This window comes from Mobula hypostoma, chromosome 20 (assembly GCF_963921235.1).
Source record: "Mobula hypostoma chromosome 20, sMobHyp1.1, whole genome shotgun sequence".
In the NCBI taxonomy this organism is placed as follows: domain Eukaryota; kingdom Metazoa; phylum Chordata; class Chondrichthyes; order Myliobatiformes; family Myliobatidae; genus Mobula; species Mobula hypostoma.
The window spans coordinates 9,922,874-9,944,850 of record NC_086116.1 but is presented as its reverse complement, the minus strand read 5'-3'; the positions used below and the strand labels follow the sequence as shown (position 1 = coordinate 9,944,850).

Here is a 21,977-nt window from a genome sequence, read left to right as displayed (position 1 = left end):
CAGTTTGTCACCAAACTTGAACAAACACCTACAGGTGTGCTGTTGAAAGTATCCTGACTGGTTGCATCATAATCTGGTGCGGCAATTCAAATGCACAAGAACACAAGAAGCTGCAAAGAACAGCTTACACTGCAGAATACATAACGGGCACGTCCTCCCCACCATCGGTGTACCTGCACACTCACTGCCTCAGGAAGGCAACGCCTCTGATCGAAGATCATCACCATCTGGGCCATGCAATCCTTTCACAGCGACCACCAAGCAGGAGGTACAGAAGCTTCAAATTCCACAGTACTAGGTTCAACTACAGCTACTTTCCCTTCAGCTATCCAGTTGTTGAACCAACTGGCAAAACCCAAGTCAACACAGTTTAGCAACTTTAAGAACTTTGATCACTTTGCACCAAAATGAACTTTTTTTTTGTTCTAATTGTTTCCTTCTTGTAAAAATAGCATTATTTGTAATTGCCATTAATTGCTATTTAATTAATTATACATAATTAATAATACCATTGATGCTGCCCTCACCTGGGTCTGCTCCATTTCCTGGATATCCACTCTCATTCATCTTCCCCTATCACTCTAACAGTGATAGAGTTCCTTTTATCCTTATGTACCACCTCATGAGACTTCATATCCAATACATCATTCTCTACAACTTCCACCATCTTCAGTAGGACCCTACCAACAAACACTTCTTACCTCCCCCACTCTCTGCTTTAAGCAGGGAACTCCCCATGATTCACTCACCCATTTGTCCTAGCTCACTGATCACTGTCCTGGCACTAATCCCACCAAGCAAAACAAGTGTTATACCTGCCCATTCATCTCCTCTCCCACCACCAACCAGTCCTTCCAGATGAGGTGAAACTTTACCTGTGAGTCTTTCTGGGTTATCTACTGTCTCTGGTGCTCCCACTGTGGCCTCTTCATTGGTGAGACCCGATATAGAATGGGGGACCTTTTTGTCAAGCTCCTTCGCTCAGTCCACAACAGGGAGGATTTCCCAGTGGCCGACCGTTTTAATTCCACACCCATTCCCATTCTGACATTGCTCCACAGGCTCCTCTACAGCCAATGCTGTCGGGTTGGAGGAGTAATATCTCATATTCCGTTTGGATAGCCTCCAACCCGACGGCATTAACACTGAGTTCTCCAACTTCCAGTAATTTATTCCCCCGCCACTTCTCTCCAATTTCAAGCCCCATTCTGGTTCTTCTCTCATCTCTGCTCTTCCCCTCACTTGCTTAGCACCTTCTCTGGTGCCCCCCTCTTCCTTCGCTTTTTCCCATAGTCCACTCTCTTCTCCCATCAGATTCCTTCTTCCACCTATCACTTCCCAGTTTTTCAATTCATCCACTCTATCCCACCCACCCACCATTCCCCTAACTTGGCTTCACCTATCATCTGCCAGCTTGTTCTCCTTCTCCTCCCCCCACCCCCTTATCCTGGTTTCTTCCCATTTGCTTTCCAGTCCTGAGGAAGGGTATCACCCGAGACATCAACTCTTTATTTGTCTCCATAGATTCTGCCTGGCCTGCTGAGTTCCTCCAGCATTTTGTGAGCATTACTGAACATACTTATTTATGTTCTTCTTGTGATACTGCTTAAATTATGCTATGTAACCGTGATGCTGCTACAAGCAAGTTTTACATTGCACTTACGCATGTGTGCACTTGTGCACATAACAATAAACTCCACTTTGACTTTGACCCAAACCTATCACTGGTAAAGAAATCCCACTCTTCACTTCAAGTGCATCTTCTAGCCAATCAATAAATGGAATCCCTCGTGGAGCGAGTGAATATTGTGCCGGGTGAAGCAACATTGTCTTCCAGGTTACAAATGCGGTACTTACCAACGTGCTTTTCTGTGCATCCGCGAGCTTGGTTGCTATGAAGTACTGCATGGGAGCGAGCAGCGCTATGACGGATGCGCCAATCAGAGCACTGATTCCCAGCATGTAATACAACAAGATCACACCCATGATGATCTGTGAATAGGAGCAAACACCACACTATAAGTTCATGATTGCAGACCTCTGATCTCGCAGTATTTCTGAGTCCCAGAGCAGGCACCCTTGAAAGACGTGTCAATTCCTGAATACTCCACTGGCACTCACTGCCTACTCCCCTCTGAAGGTACTGGGCCCCATTCAATGGTCGGGCATTAAAGCACAACAGGCAAACTTAAATTCAAACAGGAAATGCTGGAAACATGCAGGAGGTCAGGTGGCATTAATGAAGAAAGCAAGAGAGTTCAAATTTCAGGTAATTTAACAATCAAAAACACTCAACAGATGCACCTGTTCTGTTTCCAGCATTTTTTTGTTTCTATTTCAGATTTCCCGCAGTCTTTTTCTTTATTTTCACTTCTACATGTTATTTCTACAATATTTTAGAAAGTGAACAAATTTCAAAACGTGACCTGGTTTAGTTAAAAAAGAACGTAAGGGAATAATTTTCAAGCCTGGCAGACCAGGATAGAAACTCTTTCTACATGACCATTTAGTGTTTGTCAAAGTGAACACATAATCTCTGAAGACTTTTTATTATCCTAGGGTTCAGAGTGGCTAATGTGCTGGTGATGGTGGGGAAGGGTTCTGCTCTTGCCAGAATTTTGACAGCATTTGTTGGTTTTCTACATGGTAAATTAGCAGGTTGGGTGCATGGACCCCCAACACTTATAGAAACACAATAAAGTCCTACCTCATGGTTGGATGGGGCAAATCCTGAAGCTTTAACCAAAATGATAACAGAGCAGCAAAAAAAGTGATCCTGATGCCTACAAATTCTCTTTACTTTTACTTCATTGTAAAACCATTGCCAAAAGCTGAAGCCATAGTTAGTCTCAATGGACATAACATCTGCTTAAACTCAGAGGACAGTAATTTACCAGGCAGCCCAGGAAGACCTGAATCTCTACCTCAAAAATTATTAATGGATCACTACACTAATATTCTCAAGAGGACCATCTGCTTTGTCCCACTCCCATTCAACCCCTAGCTGAGATGAGTTCACCTTCACATGGCCAGCTTCCTCCCTCCCCTCTAACATGTTCCTCATTTCTGCCATTTGACTGTCCCAATTAGATTAGCTGTGTTGAGGTGCAGTCAGTTCTCCAGCTCTTGCAATCTCACCGCACGCTTCAAAATCAAACACAACCACGCCCATCAACAACACATTACTATGTGAATTCTGCTTTCGGAAATTGGCGGTTAAGGTTAGGGAGGGAGGGAACGTCGACTCAGACCATGAGAGGCCTGCGTCGGGCATTTTCATGCCTTACAAGGCGCAGATTGGAAGTCTGTGTGGGGTGCAACTCCACGCACAGACTAGAGCAATGTGTGATTAAGTGCCTTGCTCAAGGGCACAAACACACTGCCACAGCTGAGGCTCGAACTAGCGACCTTGAGGTAACTAGACAAACACCTTAACCACTTGGACACTAACTGCCCAATTCTGATTCTACAACTGAAAGGCTTGCCTACCGAGCAATGGTCAGTAAGAATGTAGACTGCTGGTGGAGACTGCAGCCACAGTTAGGCTTGTACAGCTGAGGATCATGGGTACTATCCTGCCCTCCATCGAGCTCATCTTCGAAAGGTGATACCTCAAAAAGGTGGCAGCCATCACTAAGCACCCTCACCACCAGGGCATGTCTCTTCTCATCACTACCATCAGGAGGACGTACAGGAGCCTGAACACACACTCAAAATTTAGGAACACTATCTTCCCCTCCCTCATCAGATCTTGAAATGACAATGAACTCACGAACACCATCTCACTGTTTTTCCTCTGTTTGTCTCTTTGTATATCTTATTTACACTCAATGGCCATTTATTAGGTACCTCATGTAACTAATAAAGTGATCACTGAGTATGATTGTGGTCTTCTGTTGCTGTAGCTCATCCACTTCAAGGTTCAACGTGTTTTGCATTCAGAGATGCTCTTCTGTACACCACCATTGTAACACGTGGTTACTTAAGCTACTGTAGCCTTCCTGACGGCTTGAAGTAGTCTGGCCATTTTCCTCTGACTTTTCTCATTAACAGGGTGTTTTCACCCACAGAAATTACACTCACTGGATGTTTTTTTGTTTCTCGCACCATCCTTTGTAAATTGTAGAGACTGCTTGCATGGAAATCCCGGAAGATCAGCAGTTTCTGAGATACTCAAACCACCCCATCTGGCATCAACTATGATTCCCTGGTCAAAGCCAATTGGATCACACTTCTTCCCCATTCTAATGTTCGTTCTGAACTACAACTGAACCTCTTGACCATGACTGCATGCTTTAATACGCTGAGTTGTTGCCACATCATTGGCTGATTCTATATTTGCATTAACAAGAACATGTACAGGTGTACCTAATAAAGTGGCCACTGAATGCACATCTTTTATTGTATTTTATGTAGTGTTCTGTAGCACTAGGGAAAAGAGTACAGTCGACACTTCGGGCCGAGAACCTTCAGCAGGGCACACTGAAGGGTCTCGGCCCTAAAGATTGACTGTCCTCTTTTCCATAGATGCTGCCTGGCCTGATGAGCTCCTCCAGCATTTTGCGTGTGTTGCCTGCACCTTTGTCTTGCGGTTTTGTGCCCCGGTGATCCATTCTTTAGTTCTCCACATTGTCTGGCTATTGAAGGCAGTTCAGTAACCAGTGCACAATGCAGCTCATTCCTTAACATGGCCACATTAACTTTGGCTCAAACAACAGCTTACCCTGGACTGGTATACCTCCCATTGTACAGCCCCATATATTGAACTGATTCCTTCCAGATATACAGAACAAATTCTTAATTTCTGCACCATCTAAAACACCCAGAGGCCCAAATACATTACTTTCACTACAACACAAAAATTATTCTACAGGACCACTGAAAATATAATGGGTGAACTAGTACACTTAGCTAACACCTCCTATATTCCATCAGCTAACTACTTTCAGTAGAGAGGAAACTATCTAAATCACCTGTTGGTTTGCCCAGGAGTTCATCAGTCACCAAGAGGAAGAGGGCAGGCTATAAGCGCAGTCTCTCATGCCTGGCTAAAGACTGCCCTTGGAATTCTCAGCAGTTAGATTTTAGGCGTAGGGAGTGCCAACACGGGAACTCAATCGGAGATGATGGAGCGTTGAAGGGGGTAAGAGAGGGTCACCTCCCTGTCTGTGGAAGCTCAGCTTCTGCTTTCCTTCAAAAGTCAACATGAAAGTGTTCAATGACAGAGGCTGCGTCCCACTGCTTTCCAAGGTCCCACAATCAGACCAAGCACCGATGAAGTTCAGATCATTTGACCGTACAATATAGGAGCAGAATTAGTCCATTTAGCCCATTCAGTCTGCTCTGCCTTTCCATCAAAGCCGATTTATTATTTTCCTCAACCCCATTCTCCTGCCTTCTCCCTGTAACCTTTGATGCCCTTACTAATTTAGTAATAATTAGTGATAATTTTTCAAAACTCGTTAGATTCCGGACTAGTTCCTGAGGATTGGAGGGTGGCTAATGTAACCCCACTTTTTAAAAAAGGGAGAGAGAAACCGGGGAATTATAGACCGGTTAGCCTAACGTCGGTGGTGGGGAAACTGCTGGAGTCAGTTATCAAAGATGTGATAACAGCACATTTGGAAGGCGGTGAAATCATCGGATAAAGTCAGCATGGATTTGTGAAAGGAAAATCATGTCTGACGAATCTCATAGAATTTTTTGAGGATGTAACCAGTAGAGTGGATAGGGGAGAACCAGTGGATGTGGTATATTTGGAATTTCAAAAGGCTTTTGACAAGGTCCCACACAGGAGATTAGTGTGCAAACTTAAAGCACACGGTATTGGGGTAAGGTATTGATGCGGATGGAGAATTGGTTAGCAGACAGGAAGCAAAGAGTGGGAATAAACGGGACCTTTTCAGAATGGCAGGCGGTGACTAGTGGGGTACCGCAAGGCTCAGTGCTGGGACCCCAGTTGTTTACAATATATATTAATGACTTGGATGAGGGAATTAAATGCAGCATCTCCAAGTTTGCGGATGACACGAAGCTGGGTGGCAGTGTTAGCGGTGAGGAGGATGCTAAGAGGATGCAGAGTGACTTGGATAGGTTGGGTGAGTGGGCAAATTCATGGCAGATGCAATTTAATGTGGATAAATGTGAAGTTATCCACTTTGGTGGCAAAAATAGGAAAACAGATTATTATCTGAATGGTGACCGATTAGGAAAAGGGGAGGTGCAACGAGACCTGGGTGTCATTATACACCAGTCATTGAAAATGGGCATGTAGGTACAGCAGGTGGTGAAAAAGGCGAATGGTATGCTGGCATTTATAGCGACAGGATTCGCGTACAGGAGCAGGGAGGTACTACTGCAGTTGTACAAGGCCTTGGTGAGACCACACCTGGAGTATTGTGTGCAGTTTTGGTCCCCTAATCTGAGGAAAGACATCCTTGCCATAGAGGGAGTACAAAGAAGGTTCACCAGATTGATTCCTGGGATGGCAGGACTTTCATATGAAGAAAGACTGGATGAACTGGGCTTGTTCTCCTTGGAATTTAGAAGATTGAGGGGGGGATCTGATTGAAACGTATAAAATCCTAAAGGGATTGGACAGGCTAGATGCAGGAAGATTGTTCCCAATGTTAGGGAAGTCCAGAACAAGGGGTCACAGTTTGAGGATAAAGGGGAAGCCTTTTAGGACCGAGATTAGGAAAAACTTCTTCACACAGAGAGTGGTGAATCTGTGGAATTCTCTGCCACAGGAAACAGTTGAGGCCAGTTCATTGGCTATATTTAAGAGGGAATTAGATATGGCCCTTGTGGCTACGGGGGTCAGGGGGTATGGAGGGAAGGCTGGTGCAGGGTTCTGAGTTGGATGATCAGCCATGATCATAATAAATGGTGGTGCAGGCTCGAAGGGCCGAAAGGCCTACTCCTGCACCTATTTTCTATGTTTCTATGTTTCTAATCGAGAACCTATCAAATTCTGCTTTAAATATACCCAATGAATTTGCCTCTACAGACGCCTGTGGCAATGTATTCCACAGATTCACCACCTTCTGACTAAAGAAATGCCTCCTCATCTCTACTATTCTGCAACAATAACTATCAAGGACCTCTTGAAGCCTGAGACTAAGACAGTTGTAAAGTGTCAACACAAAAGCAGAAATTTAACTAGTCTGCTCAAAGGGCTGCATTGTATTACCTTGAAGGTTTCAATGCCAAGACAACAGTGCATGAGTTTAATAGAGCAATCAGCTCTCTACTGAACACGGTACATTTACCTGATGATTTCCAACTCGATGTTTTTTTTAAGTACCTAGATGGTTAGCAATATCTTATGAGAGTACTTTACCTGAACTGGCATGGCCCACAGATTAGGACAAAGAAAGAGGAACCACATCAGCTGGTTTGTTTCAATGGCAACAAGATTATTGATTTGGCCCAGCGTCATTTCCCCCATTGACATATTGGAGGTAGATAGACAAAGAATCTTGTTGTAGATCATGGCCTAAAGAAGGAAAACAAACTGTCATTTTTGAAGTCTATAGAGTAGACAATGAGGAGAAAATGTAAAAGTTAGGTACAAGTAGGAGCAGTAATTAACATGTAAATCAAATAAGCATCATCATCATCATCAGGTGCTGTGCCCAGTTTGAGCTTTGACTGCCATGGCCCACACACTCCTGTTTCGGGTCAAGTGGATCAGTTCATTGGTATTCATTTCCAGTTCTCTGGCTGCTGTCTCCATCATCATTTGTCTTTGCCTTCCTCTTGCTTTCTTCCCTTCAATCTTTCCCATAATTACCGTGCATTCTAACTCCTCTTTCCTAATCACATGTCCAATGAAGTTACATTGCCTTTTCATGATCTCATACATTATTTCTCTTTTTGTTCTTGCTCTGTTCATGACATCCTCGTTAGCTATTCGTTTCGTCCATGATATTCTTTGCATCCTCCTCAAAAACCACATCTCTGCTGCTTCAAATCGTTTCCTCAGGTTAGTAGATATTGTCCAACATTCTGAGCCACATAACATAACTGGATAAACGTAACATTTCAGTACTCTGAGGCGGGTTGTCATGCCTAGCTTAGTGTTGGTCAGTATACTCTTCATTCTCGTAAAGGTGTCTTTTGCCATCCCTATTCTTCTTTTGATGTCCATGTCGCACCTGCCATCTGATGTCACCCAGCTTCCTAAGTAGCAAAAGTTCTGTACTTGTTTTATGTCTTCCCTGTTTATTCTCAGCCTGCAGATAGGAATCTCCTTTTTTTTTGGATATCACCACATATTCTGTCTTTTTGTCATTGATAGATAGACCCATTTTTGCACTTTCTTCAAAAACTATATCAATTAAGTTTTGTAGTTCTTCCGCCGTACTTGCAATTAACACAGTGGCATCCGCATATCTGAAATTATTGTTTCACTGTATTTATTAATCAAATCGCGGAGAAAGCACACCCTTGTCTAATGCCTCTCTTGATTTCCGTAAAGTGACTCACTTCTCCATCTATTCTTACAGCGGCAGTTTGTTCCCAGTACAGCAAATAAGCATAAACAGCAAAATGGGCACTAATAATTCTGTACATGGCTGATGTACTTTAAATTGAACATGTTGAAATTTTTCTAAAACTATTTTCTTGCGATGTTATACCAAAGCCTGGCCAGTTTAAACACTCATCTTGCTTAAACCGAGTTTCCTGGCAATAGACAAGAAGGTGGAGGGATTCAGTGGGTCAGGCAGCATCTGTGGACTGAAATAGACAGTCAATTTGAGACCCTTTCTCTGGATCGCATTTAGCATCTGCAGTCTCATCTGTCTCAAGTTACCCGGCAATAGATAGTACAGCAGATCTCACAACTCCAGTAACCCTGGTACAATCCTGATCCCAGTGCTCTCCACGTGGGCTTTACATGTTCTCCCTGAGACCGGGTAAATTTCCCCGGTTCAAAGTCATGATTGATGATTAACTAACTATGTAAATTACCCCTCAATGTAGATAAGCGGCTAAAGGAATTAATGGAGAGAGATTAAACTGCAGGTTCACAGTTAAATAACAAGGGGTCAAAGGGGCTACTCAGAGGAAGCAGCAATGTTAATGGTCCAAATGGTCTCCTGGGTCATAACAATCTTATCTATTATTGGCAGGAGTGTTAAAATCAGGATAAACAGGCAGAAATTTGATGGATAAGGTAGGTCCATAGAAAGTTGTAAATCCTTCTTCACTAAAAATTTCAGTTCAACATCATTTAGTGATTAAGAAAACCTACATCTCTCCAACTCATGACAATGAAAGTTCTTTATTTTTCAAAGAAACATTTCTGATGCATTCAAATATACTAAAAGCATAAAATAAAGCTTTTAAATAATCATTCAGAACCTGAAGGAAAAACTTTTTCACGCTGAGCGTTGTGGATCTGTGGAATGGTCTGCCTCAGAAGGCAGTGGAGGCCAATTCTCTGGATGCTTTCAAGGAAGAGTTAGATAGAGTTCTTAATGATAGCAGAGTCAAGGGATATGGGGAGAAGGCAGGAGCAGGGTACTGATAGTGGATGATCAGCCATGATCACAGTGAATGGCGGTGCTGGCTCGAAGGGCCGAATAGCCTACTCCTGCACCTATTGTCTATTGTCTATTAAGATAAGGAAGCTAAGTCAGCACAAGGTTTCTTGACGGGTATCAGAATTTCAATGGTGGTTCAGTCAATCAGTGTGAGTAATCAACAATTTCACTACTTATGCAAAGTTTCCATCCCATACAAGCAAGAAAAATTAGAGTGTAAAATACAATATTTTTTCCATACAATAGCATTCCTCTTCGTAAATGCAGGGCTTCAGAAAATTGCAATGTCCTGAGATTTGGCAGAGCATTAAAAGTAGCAACAACCCAAGTATCTTCATGATAATCTGGTGAAGGATCCATGGAATTCATTGCCACAGACGACTGCGGAAGCCAAGTCATTGGGCATATGTAAACTGGAGCCTTATAGGTTCTGGATTAGTCAGGGCATCAAAGATTATGGGGTTGAGGGACAATAAATCAACCATGATAGAATGGCAAAGCCAAATGGCCTAATTCTGCTCCTAAATCTTATGGTCTAAAATAGGAAGATATCCAAAGACACCTTCCCAGAGAACAATCAGACAAACACAGATTAGGAGAAGATATGAAAGTGGATAAATAAAAGGTTGAACAGACATAGAATGGTATTTCTCACCCTGAGGCAACAGATAAGCAGTTATTATCACAATACCTTTTGTATGATCAGACTGCGTGCATCTTGACTCTTCCATTTCCCATATTCTGAGAATCTCATTAACAGAATCTTATTAACACTCAAGTGCTTTGGCGATAGAAAGCACCGCATATTTTCAAGCTCATTTGTTAAAGAAAGAAAGCGAGCTAGAGCGGACAGAGGTTTGTTAAAGAGGCAGCGCATGTGGATCTCAAGCCTGGAGTTCATGGCTGAGTCATCAGCTAGTCAGAGGGGTCAGTATCGAAGATCAAAGTCCAAAGATCAATCTGAGATCAGGGCGTTGAAGCCTGGAGGCTGGTCCTGGGTTTGGGTGACTGTCCACGTGAGTGGGTCGGTGGGAGTGGAGAAAGGGGCTTGTTTTGCTGCTTGTTGTGTTCTGTGTCGTTCTGCTGAATATAGGTGTGCTGGTTGTTAATGCAAATGACAATTTTCACTGTATGTTAACATGTACATGTGATAAAATCAATCTGAATCCGAAACCAGGATTGGGTCCTAGAAATTCTTAATTTGCTTGAAATTCCAGCATCTGCAGATTTCCTCATGTTTGGGTCCTGGATATCTGAATACAATTACCAATAATGGCAGGAAGAATGAGCAGACACAGACCCAGAAGACCGGTTAGAAGTATTTATGTAATCATACAAGGATTAAAATATCAGTTAGGAGAAAACAAATGTTCACAGACAGACATTACCATGAATGTTCCTAAACATTTGGCGTAATGTCTAATGCAATTTGTAAACTGTTAAAAACGATTTACAAGCATTAGTGCCTTGTAATAGAAACTTATTATAATAATAAATCATTAAAATGAATTGGAAACATAACATCATTAAGTGTAGCTTTTGAATTAGATTTAATGACATGGACACACTCAGAGGCATCTCAAAATGTCTGGGAACATCCTTAGATTGGAAAACAACCCCTATTTGAGGGGAATCTATTGGATGAAGTACAATATAATTCATTGTACAATCTTTGCAATCAAGTGCAGACTGAAACTGCTTTAAAATACTCATCTCTCCATATCACATGGGGCAAAGGGAAGAATCTATCTAAATGCTGGAGAACAGAGCACTCAGTGTGCATTTTTGCATTTTTGTATGTGAATATGTTAATGAAAATGTCGACTGTACACAAGGGCCAATGTATCATGTGCAATAAAGTAAGCTTTACACTGCCAATTATGCCCACAAGCACACTGAGTCATCCATTCATATCCTTGACATCAATGGAATGAATTTTGGACGAAACTTTCTAAAACACATTGTTTTTAACTATTGACTGAGGAACAAATTACAGGTAAACATGAAAATCACAGAAAATCACCAAGTTTATACAGGTAACCTGGTAATACTTAACATTCAACCAATAACAAAAGCATGATTATCTTCAGTCTGCTGTTTTCAAGTTGGTGACTGACACTAACTGCTACAACAGTGACTGGACTTTCCATATTGCTTGATTGACTGTAAGGCACAAGAGGGCAACCCAAAGAGACCATCTGAACCCACACAACGCACTGAAGGATCACGAATCAAGGATCAACTTTATTCACCATGTGCATTTATACATATATGAAGAATTTGATATGATGTATTGCCATATCATGCAATACAAACAAAAAAAATCAACAATTATAAAGAATAATTTATATATATATATATAAAATAAAGTTAGAGATTGATGTATGGATTTAGAATGAAATGTGCATAAGTACCAGCATGCATTTACAATGTAAGCAGCATTATAACAAGCAGCTAAAACTGCTTACATGGGAGAACAATGACTGGGGTAATAGATAGAGGGGGTGGGGGTGGGACTAACTAGAATGGTTGATCAGATTAACTTTCTGAGAGAATAAACTTTTAAGATGGTGTTAAGTTTTGTTTTAATAGTACTGTGGTGCTTTCCAGAAGAGATCTTTTGGAAAAGGCAGTTTGCAGGGTGGGTAGTATCTGCAATGATTATTATTGAATGTTTCTCTGTCCTGAACACATACACGTGTTATACAAAACATCAGGACAATTATATTTGCAGATATCTGCTGGTCAAAAAAGCCAGTTAACTATCTGTAAGGTTCTATTGCAATCTTACTTGCAACATTTCTTATTGAGCCCTCTAAATTGAGCTGCAGACTTTTACCAAAATGATCAGCCTTAAGATAAAGCAGAATTATCACATGACAGTAAACAGGGAACAACAAAGTCTAGTTTACTTTCTTACGCACCAGTAAGGCTCCACGCAAATTGATTCCTGTTTCAATGGCCACATAGTAGGAAGCTTGTAAAAATGTCCTCTGCAGAATGAGTGCGAGAAAGAGCAACACTGCCAGAACATAAGCGTTCTCCAAGAATTCCTTCGATGACAGAAAATAGACGCCCAGAAATTCCTATAAAAGGAAATATCTTAGCCGACAGTACAAAAGTTAGCCATTACCTTACAGCCTGATGTATGGTGGACATGTGCAAGTATTAGATGAATCCTCTGCCAGTGATTAAGCCCCATTTATCTATTTTAATAAAGGTAAGGTTTTAAACAGGAAATAGTAACTCTGCAAGTCAGGTACCCTTTTCAAAGCTTGGTTTGTTGTCTATGTGAAGATGCCAAAGGAAGGCAAATTTAATTAATCCAATCCAAATGCATTTGCCTGTGGACCTGGACCAAAGTTTATGTTCTCCTGCAGGCACTTACCCTTTTGACTTAGGCTTCAGACAAAATAACATTTCTAAACCAGACTTTGGACAGATAAATTAACTTACAAAGACTTGAAAGGCAATATGTGATGGTGACCTGGACTGCTCCTGAAAAGCAAACATCCAGCTGTTGGAAATCTAAAATAACAATAGAAAATGCTGGAAATACTCAGCAGTCAGCTAGCTGCTGTGGAAAGAACAAAATATACATTTCTAGTCCTTGACAAGATAGATCCAGGATGTGAAATATTAACTCCATTTCTTCTTCCACAGATGCTTCCTGACCTGCTGAGTGCTTTTTTTTTGAATCTTCAAATTTGGGAGTGAGTGAGTTTGGAATGAGAGGAAGGGGGAGGGGGAGGGCGGAGGGGGGAGAGGAGGGGGAGAGGAGGGGGAGAAGAGGGGGAGAGGGGGGGGAGAAGGGGAGAGGAGGGTGAGGAGGAAGGGTGAGGAGGAAAGGTGAGGAGAGGTGGAGGGTGAGGAGAGGAGGAGGGTGAGGGGGAGGGGGAGGGGGAGGAGACCACTATATTATGGAGCGATTGTATTCCTAATAAAACTGTTTACAGTATATTGCAATTTTCCATAACACAAACTCTTTTCTCCAATTGAATTCTTCGTTATAAATGGATATATGTCCAAAGGGAAGTTTTTCTCAGAATGCTAATGCCTGTGATCAACAGGCAGGAGAATACTGAGTGCATTGTAGGCAGAAAAATGGATGTTCAATTGTTTAATAAATTATCATTGTACAGCTATCAATGGAAGAGATTGCCTTGTCTGTTTTCAAAGCAAATCTCTTCAGTGGCCTCCTGCTATACACCAGCAGCCTATAATTGTTATCCTTGGTAAACTAATTCAGTTCTCCAAATACATTTTGTATTTATTAACTTTTTCACATAAAATTACTAAAAATAAATTTTTATTCAACTTTTCAAATGTTTTGGTAGTATTTTATGAAATCCGTAAGGGAAAATTTCCTCTACCCAAAGCGACAATAGCTGGCTCCCTACATAAACATGTCTTTATACATTTGTTCATGCATCGCCTTTGTTGAACTCGTGAAGTGTAATGGACTGGAATTTGCTCATTTTCCAACTAGATGCAAATTTCCTAAAATACATCATGAACTGAGAGGAAAGGGATTAATTTTACTTACTTTGTCTGTCTGATTTTCTACTAAGCCAAATCCTTCCTGATCGTCGTCTGTGGCATTGACCTGAGGAAAAACAAAATTTAAATGGTCCACTTCTACAAGCTACGGAGTGCATTATTGAAAAGATACACAAGACCCAAATGTCAGTGTTGTAATTTGCACTTGATTGTTAACATGCTGAATTAATGGACTTGAAAACATTTACAACTAAAGCTCAACTTTGCATCACAGAATCAATGTTACAGTTCAGTAGGTTCATTTAAATCAATTTGTCACCATAGCAGGCAGGTGGCCAGCTGTGAGAATGGGAAAACTGATGCCTGGTGGGGGAGACAGTATTATTTAATGGCAGCCTGCAATACCTTGAAGGGGAAATACTTTTCCATGAAACTAATTCAAAATGGGTTTCTAAATCAACAGCAATCTCAACTTGCTTCAGGTTCCCAGATTCCTGACTATAACCATGAAAATGCAAAGAACATTCCAGGAAAAGCTAAAGAGTTCCCGCCCTTTCAAGTGGGAAGCAGATTTTTAGAAGACTGCAGAACAAGTGCTGAAAAATGGAATTGGTATAGGTACCCGATGGGGAGCATGGCCTTGATGGGCTGAAGAGCCTGTCATCATGCTCTCGGGCTCTATAACTGTAAGTGACCTCTCAGTGATGCTGATTCACTTTTTATATCCAAAACCCAGCACATTTAAAGCCTGGCAGATCTTAAGGTCCGATCAGGCAGAATTTATTGTTATGTGCACTAGAAGTGATATACAGGTGCAATGAAAAACTTACTTGTGGCAGCATTACAGGCACACAGGTACAATCAACACAAATAACACAGCTCATAAATAAAGTATACAAATATTTATACCAGCGATAAAAAGCACTACATAAAAGCAAGGCGTAAGTGCAAGAAAAAAACGAAGGCACGAAGTCAAGGCACTTGTGCTAGTTTTACTAGAAATCATACTCAGTAAAGCTGCCTTTGACTTGAAAGGTTAATCTTCTCTATTGCTCTGCATTGTGGTAAATTTGGCTTGGCCTTCCTTTCCAAAAAAAAAACACGTTTCAATTTTGTGCATAAAAATTGACAATTCTAAGCAGAATTTTTAGACAATGCGGTGACGGAGCCTAAGCTATTCTCCTTGGGCACAAGCAAATAAAGTGCGATTGAAAAGTGACTGTAATTTGGTCAGAGTTCAGTTAATTGGCAACAACAAGACTATCTCATCAGTGGGAGTCACATCATCCTGTAACTCCATCACGTTGGGGCATAAGGGTACTAAAAAATGGCAAGTACCTAGCTGAATCGTTCAAGCAACAGGAGTGAATGCAAGTGACAGAGCTATTCAATGCTGCTGGTTCATTTCATCACTAAAACGGTCATCTGGGATAAGAACCAATTTTCAATTGCATATTGCAGGAAAAACATTATTCAACCAAATTTCTAAAGAAGGTTACTTTCTCAGCAAACTACTTCCAATGCGAATTCTGCTTCCAACTTATGTCTTCAAAACAGGCTTACAGTTCACGGAAAAGGCCAAATAGGTTGGTTTCGATTGGATGATCCAAGTACCATGGTCAGGCTAGCAACAAGGGCACAACTGGGAAGATATCAAACTGCAGACTCACTGTGATATTCGACTTGGATGTCTTGCTAAGACGGTCAACAATTTTATAGATGCAGAGAGGTCCAGCGAAACCCAGGAGGTCAGCAAGGTAGCGGAATGTGCTGCTGAGGAGGATAGGTCGGCCGTACGCCCTGTACATGGATCGCCAAATGGACAGAGGGCGACCCTCTGGTACACCTTCATTCTTCTGAGGGAAAGAATCAATGAAGGTGTTAAATTGATTTCAAAGTACTGTATATTTCAAGAGAAAGGAGAAGTGGGGGGGGAGGGAGAAAAGAGGGTTAAATACTGGTTTGAGTAAAAGCCTTAGGGGTTAGAGAGAGATAAATCAGGAAGCAGGCCATTCAGCCCATTGAGTACGTGCCAACCATCAAACATACAATTTACAATAATCCTACCCTAAACCATTTTATTCTGCCCATCAACTCCTCCCCAGATTCTACTTCTCCTACACAGGAGGGGCAATTTACAGTGAAAAATTAACCTACTGACCCACACATCTTTGGGACATGGGAAGAAACCAGTGCACCTGGAAGAAAGACATGTGACAGGCAGAATGAGCACACTCCATATGAACAGCACAGGAGGTCAGGATTGAAGCCGGGCTGCCAGAGCTATGGGGTAGAGACTCTGCAGGCTGCACCAAGTTACTGTCTGGTTCCAAGTCCGATGTTATTAATTTCCATTCATTATTAAGAGATCAAAATGATTGGTAATCATCATCAGCCTGGCACTTTCCAAGAGTGCTCGTTCATCACATATTTACTATATTTCCAGATATTTTCAAACTATCTGATGATAGTTAGAAAATAGGTGATTTGGACACCAACTCCCAAAAACACAGGGGATTCAGAATTATTTATCACAAGTACATCGAAACTTACGGTGACTTACATTTACATTAACAACCAGCAACCCAAGAATGTGCTGGGGGCAGCCCACAAATGTTGCCATGCATTTTAGCAACAACAAAGTATAGCATGCCCAGTTTGTTTAACACATCAAGTATTGCAGGGCTATCCTGAGAGCAAGTTACTCGATAGTGATGGAGCTGTAAATTATTGGATACCATTGGTGTGCCGTCACCTGGACGTGTTAGGTACCATTATGTCCTAACCATTTTTAATGGGTAACATAGAAAACTTTAAGTCTAGTTTATTAGGGAGACTGATGGCAGGGTTGCTGAGTTCCATCGGTTGTGGTGAGGACGAGGCCCAAGTCGCGGGCTCGCCTGTTACAGTCGCCTGGAGAGGAGGTGCCAAAGTGATGTGGTCGAGCCCCGGTGGGGTGCTTTGGAATCTGTACTGGTTTGGGGCCTGGCCCCTCCCATCAGTGCTGGCCTCCAGTGTTTGCTTGGTGGAAGAACAAGCTGAACCAGAACTATAGCCATGCCACTCAGGGACTTGGGCTCTATATATTTTTTCTTCGTGACTCTGTGTTTTTCTGAAATCATAACCATATGTGTTATGTGCTATTGGTTATGTGTGTTGCACTTTGACCCCAGAGCAACACTGTTTCATTTGGCTGTATTCATGAATAGTTAAATGATAATTAAACTTGAACTTGAACAACACACAACATAAAACGACTCAAGCAGCAATTACAACAATAGAACAAAACAAGTCAACAACAACAAAACAAGCCCTTTTCCCATCTATCCTCCAGCCTCTGGCCCAGACTCCCAGTCCTGAAGAAATCGGGCCTCTATCCTCCGGCCTCTGGCCCACACTCCCAGACTCAGCCTTCGGGCCTCTACTTCCAGGCTTTCTGACTTCGATCTTCAGCCTTTTGGGCTTTCTACCTCTGGTCGTGCTGAGCTCTGGCCTTCCACCTTTGGCTTTGCCCTCCAGACTTCATCAACCTTTGAGTATTGACCCAGAATTCACCTTAAGGCCTCAATCTAGGGACACATCTATCACAGGTTTGACCTTACAATAGTCAGTGACTTACAACAGACAATTAGCCCATCATTCAGCACATCTTCAGATTGTAGAGGAACACAGAAGAAATCACATGGTCACAGAAAAGCCATGTAAACTCCACATTGACAATGCTGGAGGTCTTAATTAACTTGGGTCATTGAAGCTGTGCAATAACAACTGCCCCACTGTATTATACTAAGATAATATTATAATGTATTACTAAACTAATTTTTGACGTGAAGTCACATGATTTCTGGTGATAAAGGCTAAGTAAATGGAGAGGCAGATAACAATATATTTTTGATAGACAAAGAATACAGGAGATACATTTTTATCATCAACGTTGATATTTCATTGTGATTCTTACCTTCTGCTCTTCATAGGCTTCCTTTAGTAACATGTAGTTGGTGAGAGCCCGTGTGGCTATGGGGAGCTTGCCAATGGTCTTTAGGTCTATTGGTCTTTTGTGGGCCGAAATAATGAGGGTGTTCATCCACCAGTAGGTCGCCTTCGACAGCAAGTTGACAAATGGCTGTAGGAATCTCACTCCCAGATCTTGCAAATCTTCCGGAGGTTTTACTTTCTTCGGGTTGTTAAAGAACACGTATTTCTATCAGGAGTGAAAGTAAGATGGATTCATCGAGTGCTGCTTGATTGATAGATTTGAGTTTCAGAGCAAGAGAAGCTGTAAAATATTAATCAGGTCCTAGTTGGGAGATTGCTGCCAATTGTGACCACCAGTTGTCAGGGATTATTCTGGAGCTACAAAATTATGTGAATGTTGCAGATAACAAGTCTAGATGTCACTAAGCACACCAAACCTAGTCACAGGTAGATTTGATCTATTAATACTTGGCATTTTATGTCCACAGAGAGCCAGCCCTCATAGAAACTTTCATTAAAAAATGAGGACCAGTTCTCAATTGAAATAGTATCCACTATAGTCACATAATTTCATAACTCCCAAATAATCCCTCACACCATCTTTCGGAAAAGATGCCAAGCACTTGGAAGTGATTGATTCCTGGGATGGCAAGACTTTCACATGATGAAAGATTGGATCGGCTAGGATTATACTCTCTGGAATTTAGAAGACTGGGGAGGATCTTATCGAAACGTATAAAATTCTAAAGGGATTGGACAGGCTAGATGAAGGAAGATTGTTCCCGATGTTGGGGAAGTCCAGAACAAGGGGTCACAGCTTGAGGATAAAGGGGAAGCCTTTTAGGACCGAGATGAGGAAAAACTTCTTCACACAGAGAGTGGTGAATCTGTGGAATTCTCTGCCACCAGAAACAGTTGAGGCCAGTTCATTGGCTATATTTAAGAGGGAGTTAAACAAGGCCCTTGTGGTTAAAGGGATCAGGGGGTATGGAGAGAAGGCAGGTACAGGGTTCTGAGTTGGATGATCAGCCATGATCGTACTGAATGGTGGTGCAGGCTCGAAGGGCCGAATGGCCTACTCCTGAACCTATTTTCTATGTTTCTATGTTTCTATGAAGCAGTCCTATACTGGTACCAGGGATAAGGGTCAACTCAGATGAGGACAGATTCTGGAAATAGGTTAAATTCCCCTTAAGCAGCATGGTTTAAGGCAAAACAAGTGCTCTAAGTTATGAAGTTTTGCACAATTAAGAGGGAGAAACTGATTCTCTATCCAAAGGGTGTATCGATTCAAAGTAATTGGCAAAAGACATTGGCTATGCTTGACCCTGATCCCCTCTAAACCAAGAAAGTACAGGGGAATGAGCTCTGCATAAAACTGAAGTCACACGCCAAACTGAATTAGGTAAGATACAAGGCAACACCAGGTGAACTGTTTTTAACAGCTTTACACCTCTGAAAAATACACAGCTATGATGTGATTTTAACAGTATGGTTACCTAACAGAGGAGGTGCATTCTGTGGCAGCTGACTCTCCAACGCTTCTCAGCCATATACAAGGAGCATGCCTGCACTTGCCTCTACGAAGGCAGCTCTAATGGCAATAAAGAAACTCAACACAACTCCAGATCATCAGCACTGTTGGCACCCTCTCCACTGTATTAAACAATTATTCCTTCTGCCACGACACATCATGTCCTCTGTGACCCCCTATCAATTCTTATTGATATGCCATAGACAGCATTCTACCTGGATGCGCGAAGGCTTGGTATGACAACTGCTCTGCACATAACCACAAGAAACTGCAAAGTCCTTGGCACAACTCATCATGGAAACCCGCTTCGCCTATCTATACTTCCCACTGCATCGGTTAAACAGCCAGCATAATTAAAGACCCCACCCATCTCTCTTCTCCTTCTCCTCACTCCCACAGAGTAGATACAAAAACCTACATGTGAGTGTAGAGTTAAATGGATCTTAGAATAGGTTAAAGAGTCAGCACAACACTGTGGGCCAAAGGGCCTGTATTGTGCTATAATGTTTTAAGTTCTATTGTCCATGAGGTGAAACCTGTCACTGCCTATGTTCTCCCTTTCCACATTTCAAATCTTAATCCCTCTGGTGTCAGATACCAGGAAAATGTTTCTTACGATTACACACCTCTGAGACCCCCTTTCGTCTCCTCTGCTTTAGAGCAAACAAACCTACATTATTCAGTTCCTCTTCAGAACTCCATGATAAGGAGCATGGAAACAGACTCTGAGGTCTATGCCAACTGTCCATCACTCATCTATACTAATTCCATTTATTTTCTACACATTGCCATCAACTCCTCCCTGGATTTCTGTAGTCACCTACACAGAGGGGGCATACCAATTGGCATGGCTTTGGGTTGTGGGTAGAAACTGGAGCAGCCAGCAGAAACCCACAAAGTCACAGGGAGAACATGCAAGCTGCACACAGAGAATACCAAAAGTCAGGATTGAAGCTGGGTCACAGAAGCTATGGGGGCAGCTCTATTAGCTGCACCATGGTGCTGTCGCAGTTCACCAAGCTTCAGGATAATTTCTACCCTGCTATTATAAGACTATTTACAATAAGTTAGACTCTTAACCTCACAATTTACGATCTTTACAATTTATGATCTTGCACCTGATAGTTTATCTGCACTGCATTTTCTCTGAAGCTTTATTGTTATTGTTTTACCTAGTTTTACTCATTGTGCTGTGTAATAATCTGATCTGTATGAAGGGCATGCAAGATAAACTTTTCATTATACCTCTTCATTATTAATAAACCAATTCCAATTTATTCCAGTTACTGATAAACATTGAAAATTCCACCTGCATACATACCCTGAAAATGATCACGTTAATCTCGACAGCCATCAGAGACCCATAGAGGAAGACCAGAATGAGTGTTATACAGAACCGCAGCTGGGACATGTTGACGCCGTGATCACAGTACTTCACCAGTTTAATGGACTTTGTGATAAAAGCCAGGACCCAGTAGATAAAAAGGGCTGTGAAAAACAAGTTAAAATCAACAGCAAGAACTTGCGCTTTACAATGACTTTAAATCAGCAAAATAGCGCAGGGTGCGACCATCTAGGTCTTACTCTTGTCTCACTATTACCATCAGGCAGGAGGTTCAGGAACCTTGCGTCCCACACCACCAGATTAAAGAATAGTTATTACCCTACAAGCATTAGGATGCAGTGTGGATAACTCCACTCACCTCAACAATGATTCCACAACCTCTGGACTCACTTTCAAGGATTCCACAACTCATGTCTCAGCATTATTTATTTATTTGTTTTTAATTATTTGCACTTTATTTTCTTCTTTTGCACATTGGTCGCTTGTCAGTCTTTGTTATTTATAATTTTTAATAAATTCCATTATATTTCTTTATTTTCCTGTTAATACCTGCAAGAAAGGTAGTCAGGTAGACAGGATTGTAAAGAAGGCTTTTGGCATCCTGGCATTCATAAATCAAAGTATTGAGTATAGGAGTTGGGATGTCATGTGGAGGTTGTATAAGACATTGGTGAGGCCAAATTTGGAGTATTGTGTGCAGTTCTGGTCACCTAACTATAGGAAGGATATCAACAAGATTGAAAGAGTGCAGAGAAGATTTACTAGGATGTTGCCAGGTCTTCAGGAGTTGAGTTATAGGGAAAGATTGAACAGGTTAGGATTTTATTCCTTGGAGCATAGAAGAATGAGGGGAAATTTGATAGAGGTTTACAAAATTATGAGGGGTATAGACAGAGTAAATATGAATAGGCTCTTTCCACTTAGATTAGGAGAGATAAAAACGAGAGGACATGGCTTTAGGGTGAAAGGGGAAAGGTTTAGGGTGAAAGGGGAAAGGTTTATGGGGAACATTAGGGGGAACATTAGGGGGAACTTCTTCACTCAAGAGAGTAGTGGGAGTGGGAACGAGCTG

The 21,977-nt window shown here is 41.8% G+C and overlaps 1 protein-coding gene across 7 annotated transcripts in view; it reads right to left on the bottom strand.

The window, feature by feature from the left end:
• Nucleotides 1–21,977, bottom strand: part of LOC134359321 (ATP-binding cassette sub-family C member 9-like) — a 199,682-nt gene that overhangs the window by 112,985 nt on the left and 64,720 nt on the right. For all 7 annotated transcript variants that reach the window (XM_063072379.1, XM_063072377.1, XM_063072373.1 and 4 more), the window contains exons 4-10: nt 20,882–21,048; nt 18,010–18,252; nt 15,722–15,907; nt 14,098–14,157; nt 12,476–12,637; nt 7,343–7,498; nt 1,858–1,992 (exon numbers count right to left, since the gene is read on the bottom strand). In XM_063072379.1, coding sequence (XP_062928449.1) covers nt 1,858–1,992; nt 7,343–7,498; nt 12,476–12,637; nt 14,098–14,157; nt 15,722–15,907; nt 18,010–18,252; nt 20,882–21,048 — 1,109 coding nt within the window. The remainder of the gene's footprint in view (nt 1–1,857; nt 1,993–7,342; nt 7,499–12,475; nt 12,638–14,097; nt 14,158–15,721; nt 15,908–18,009; nt 18,253–20,881; nt 21,049–21,977) is intronic.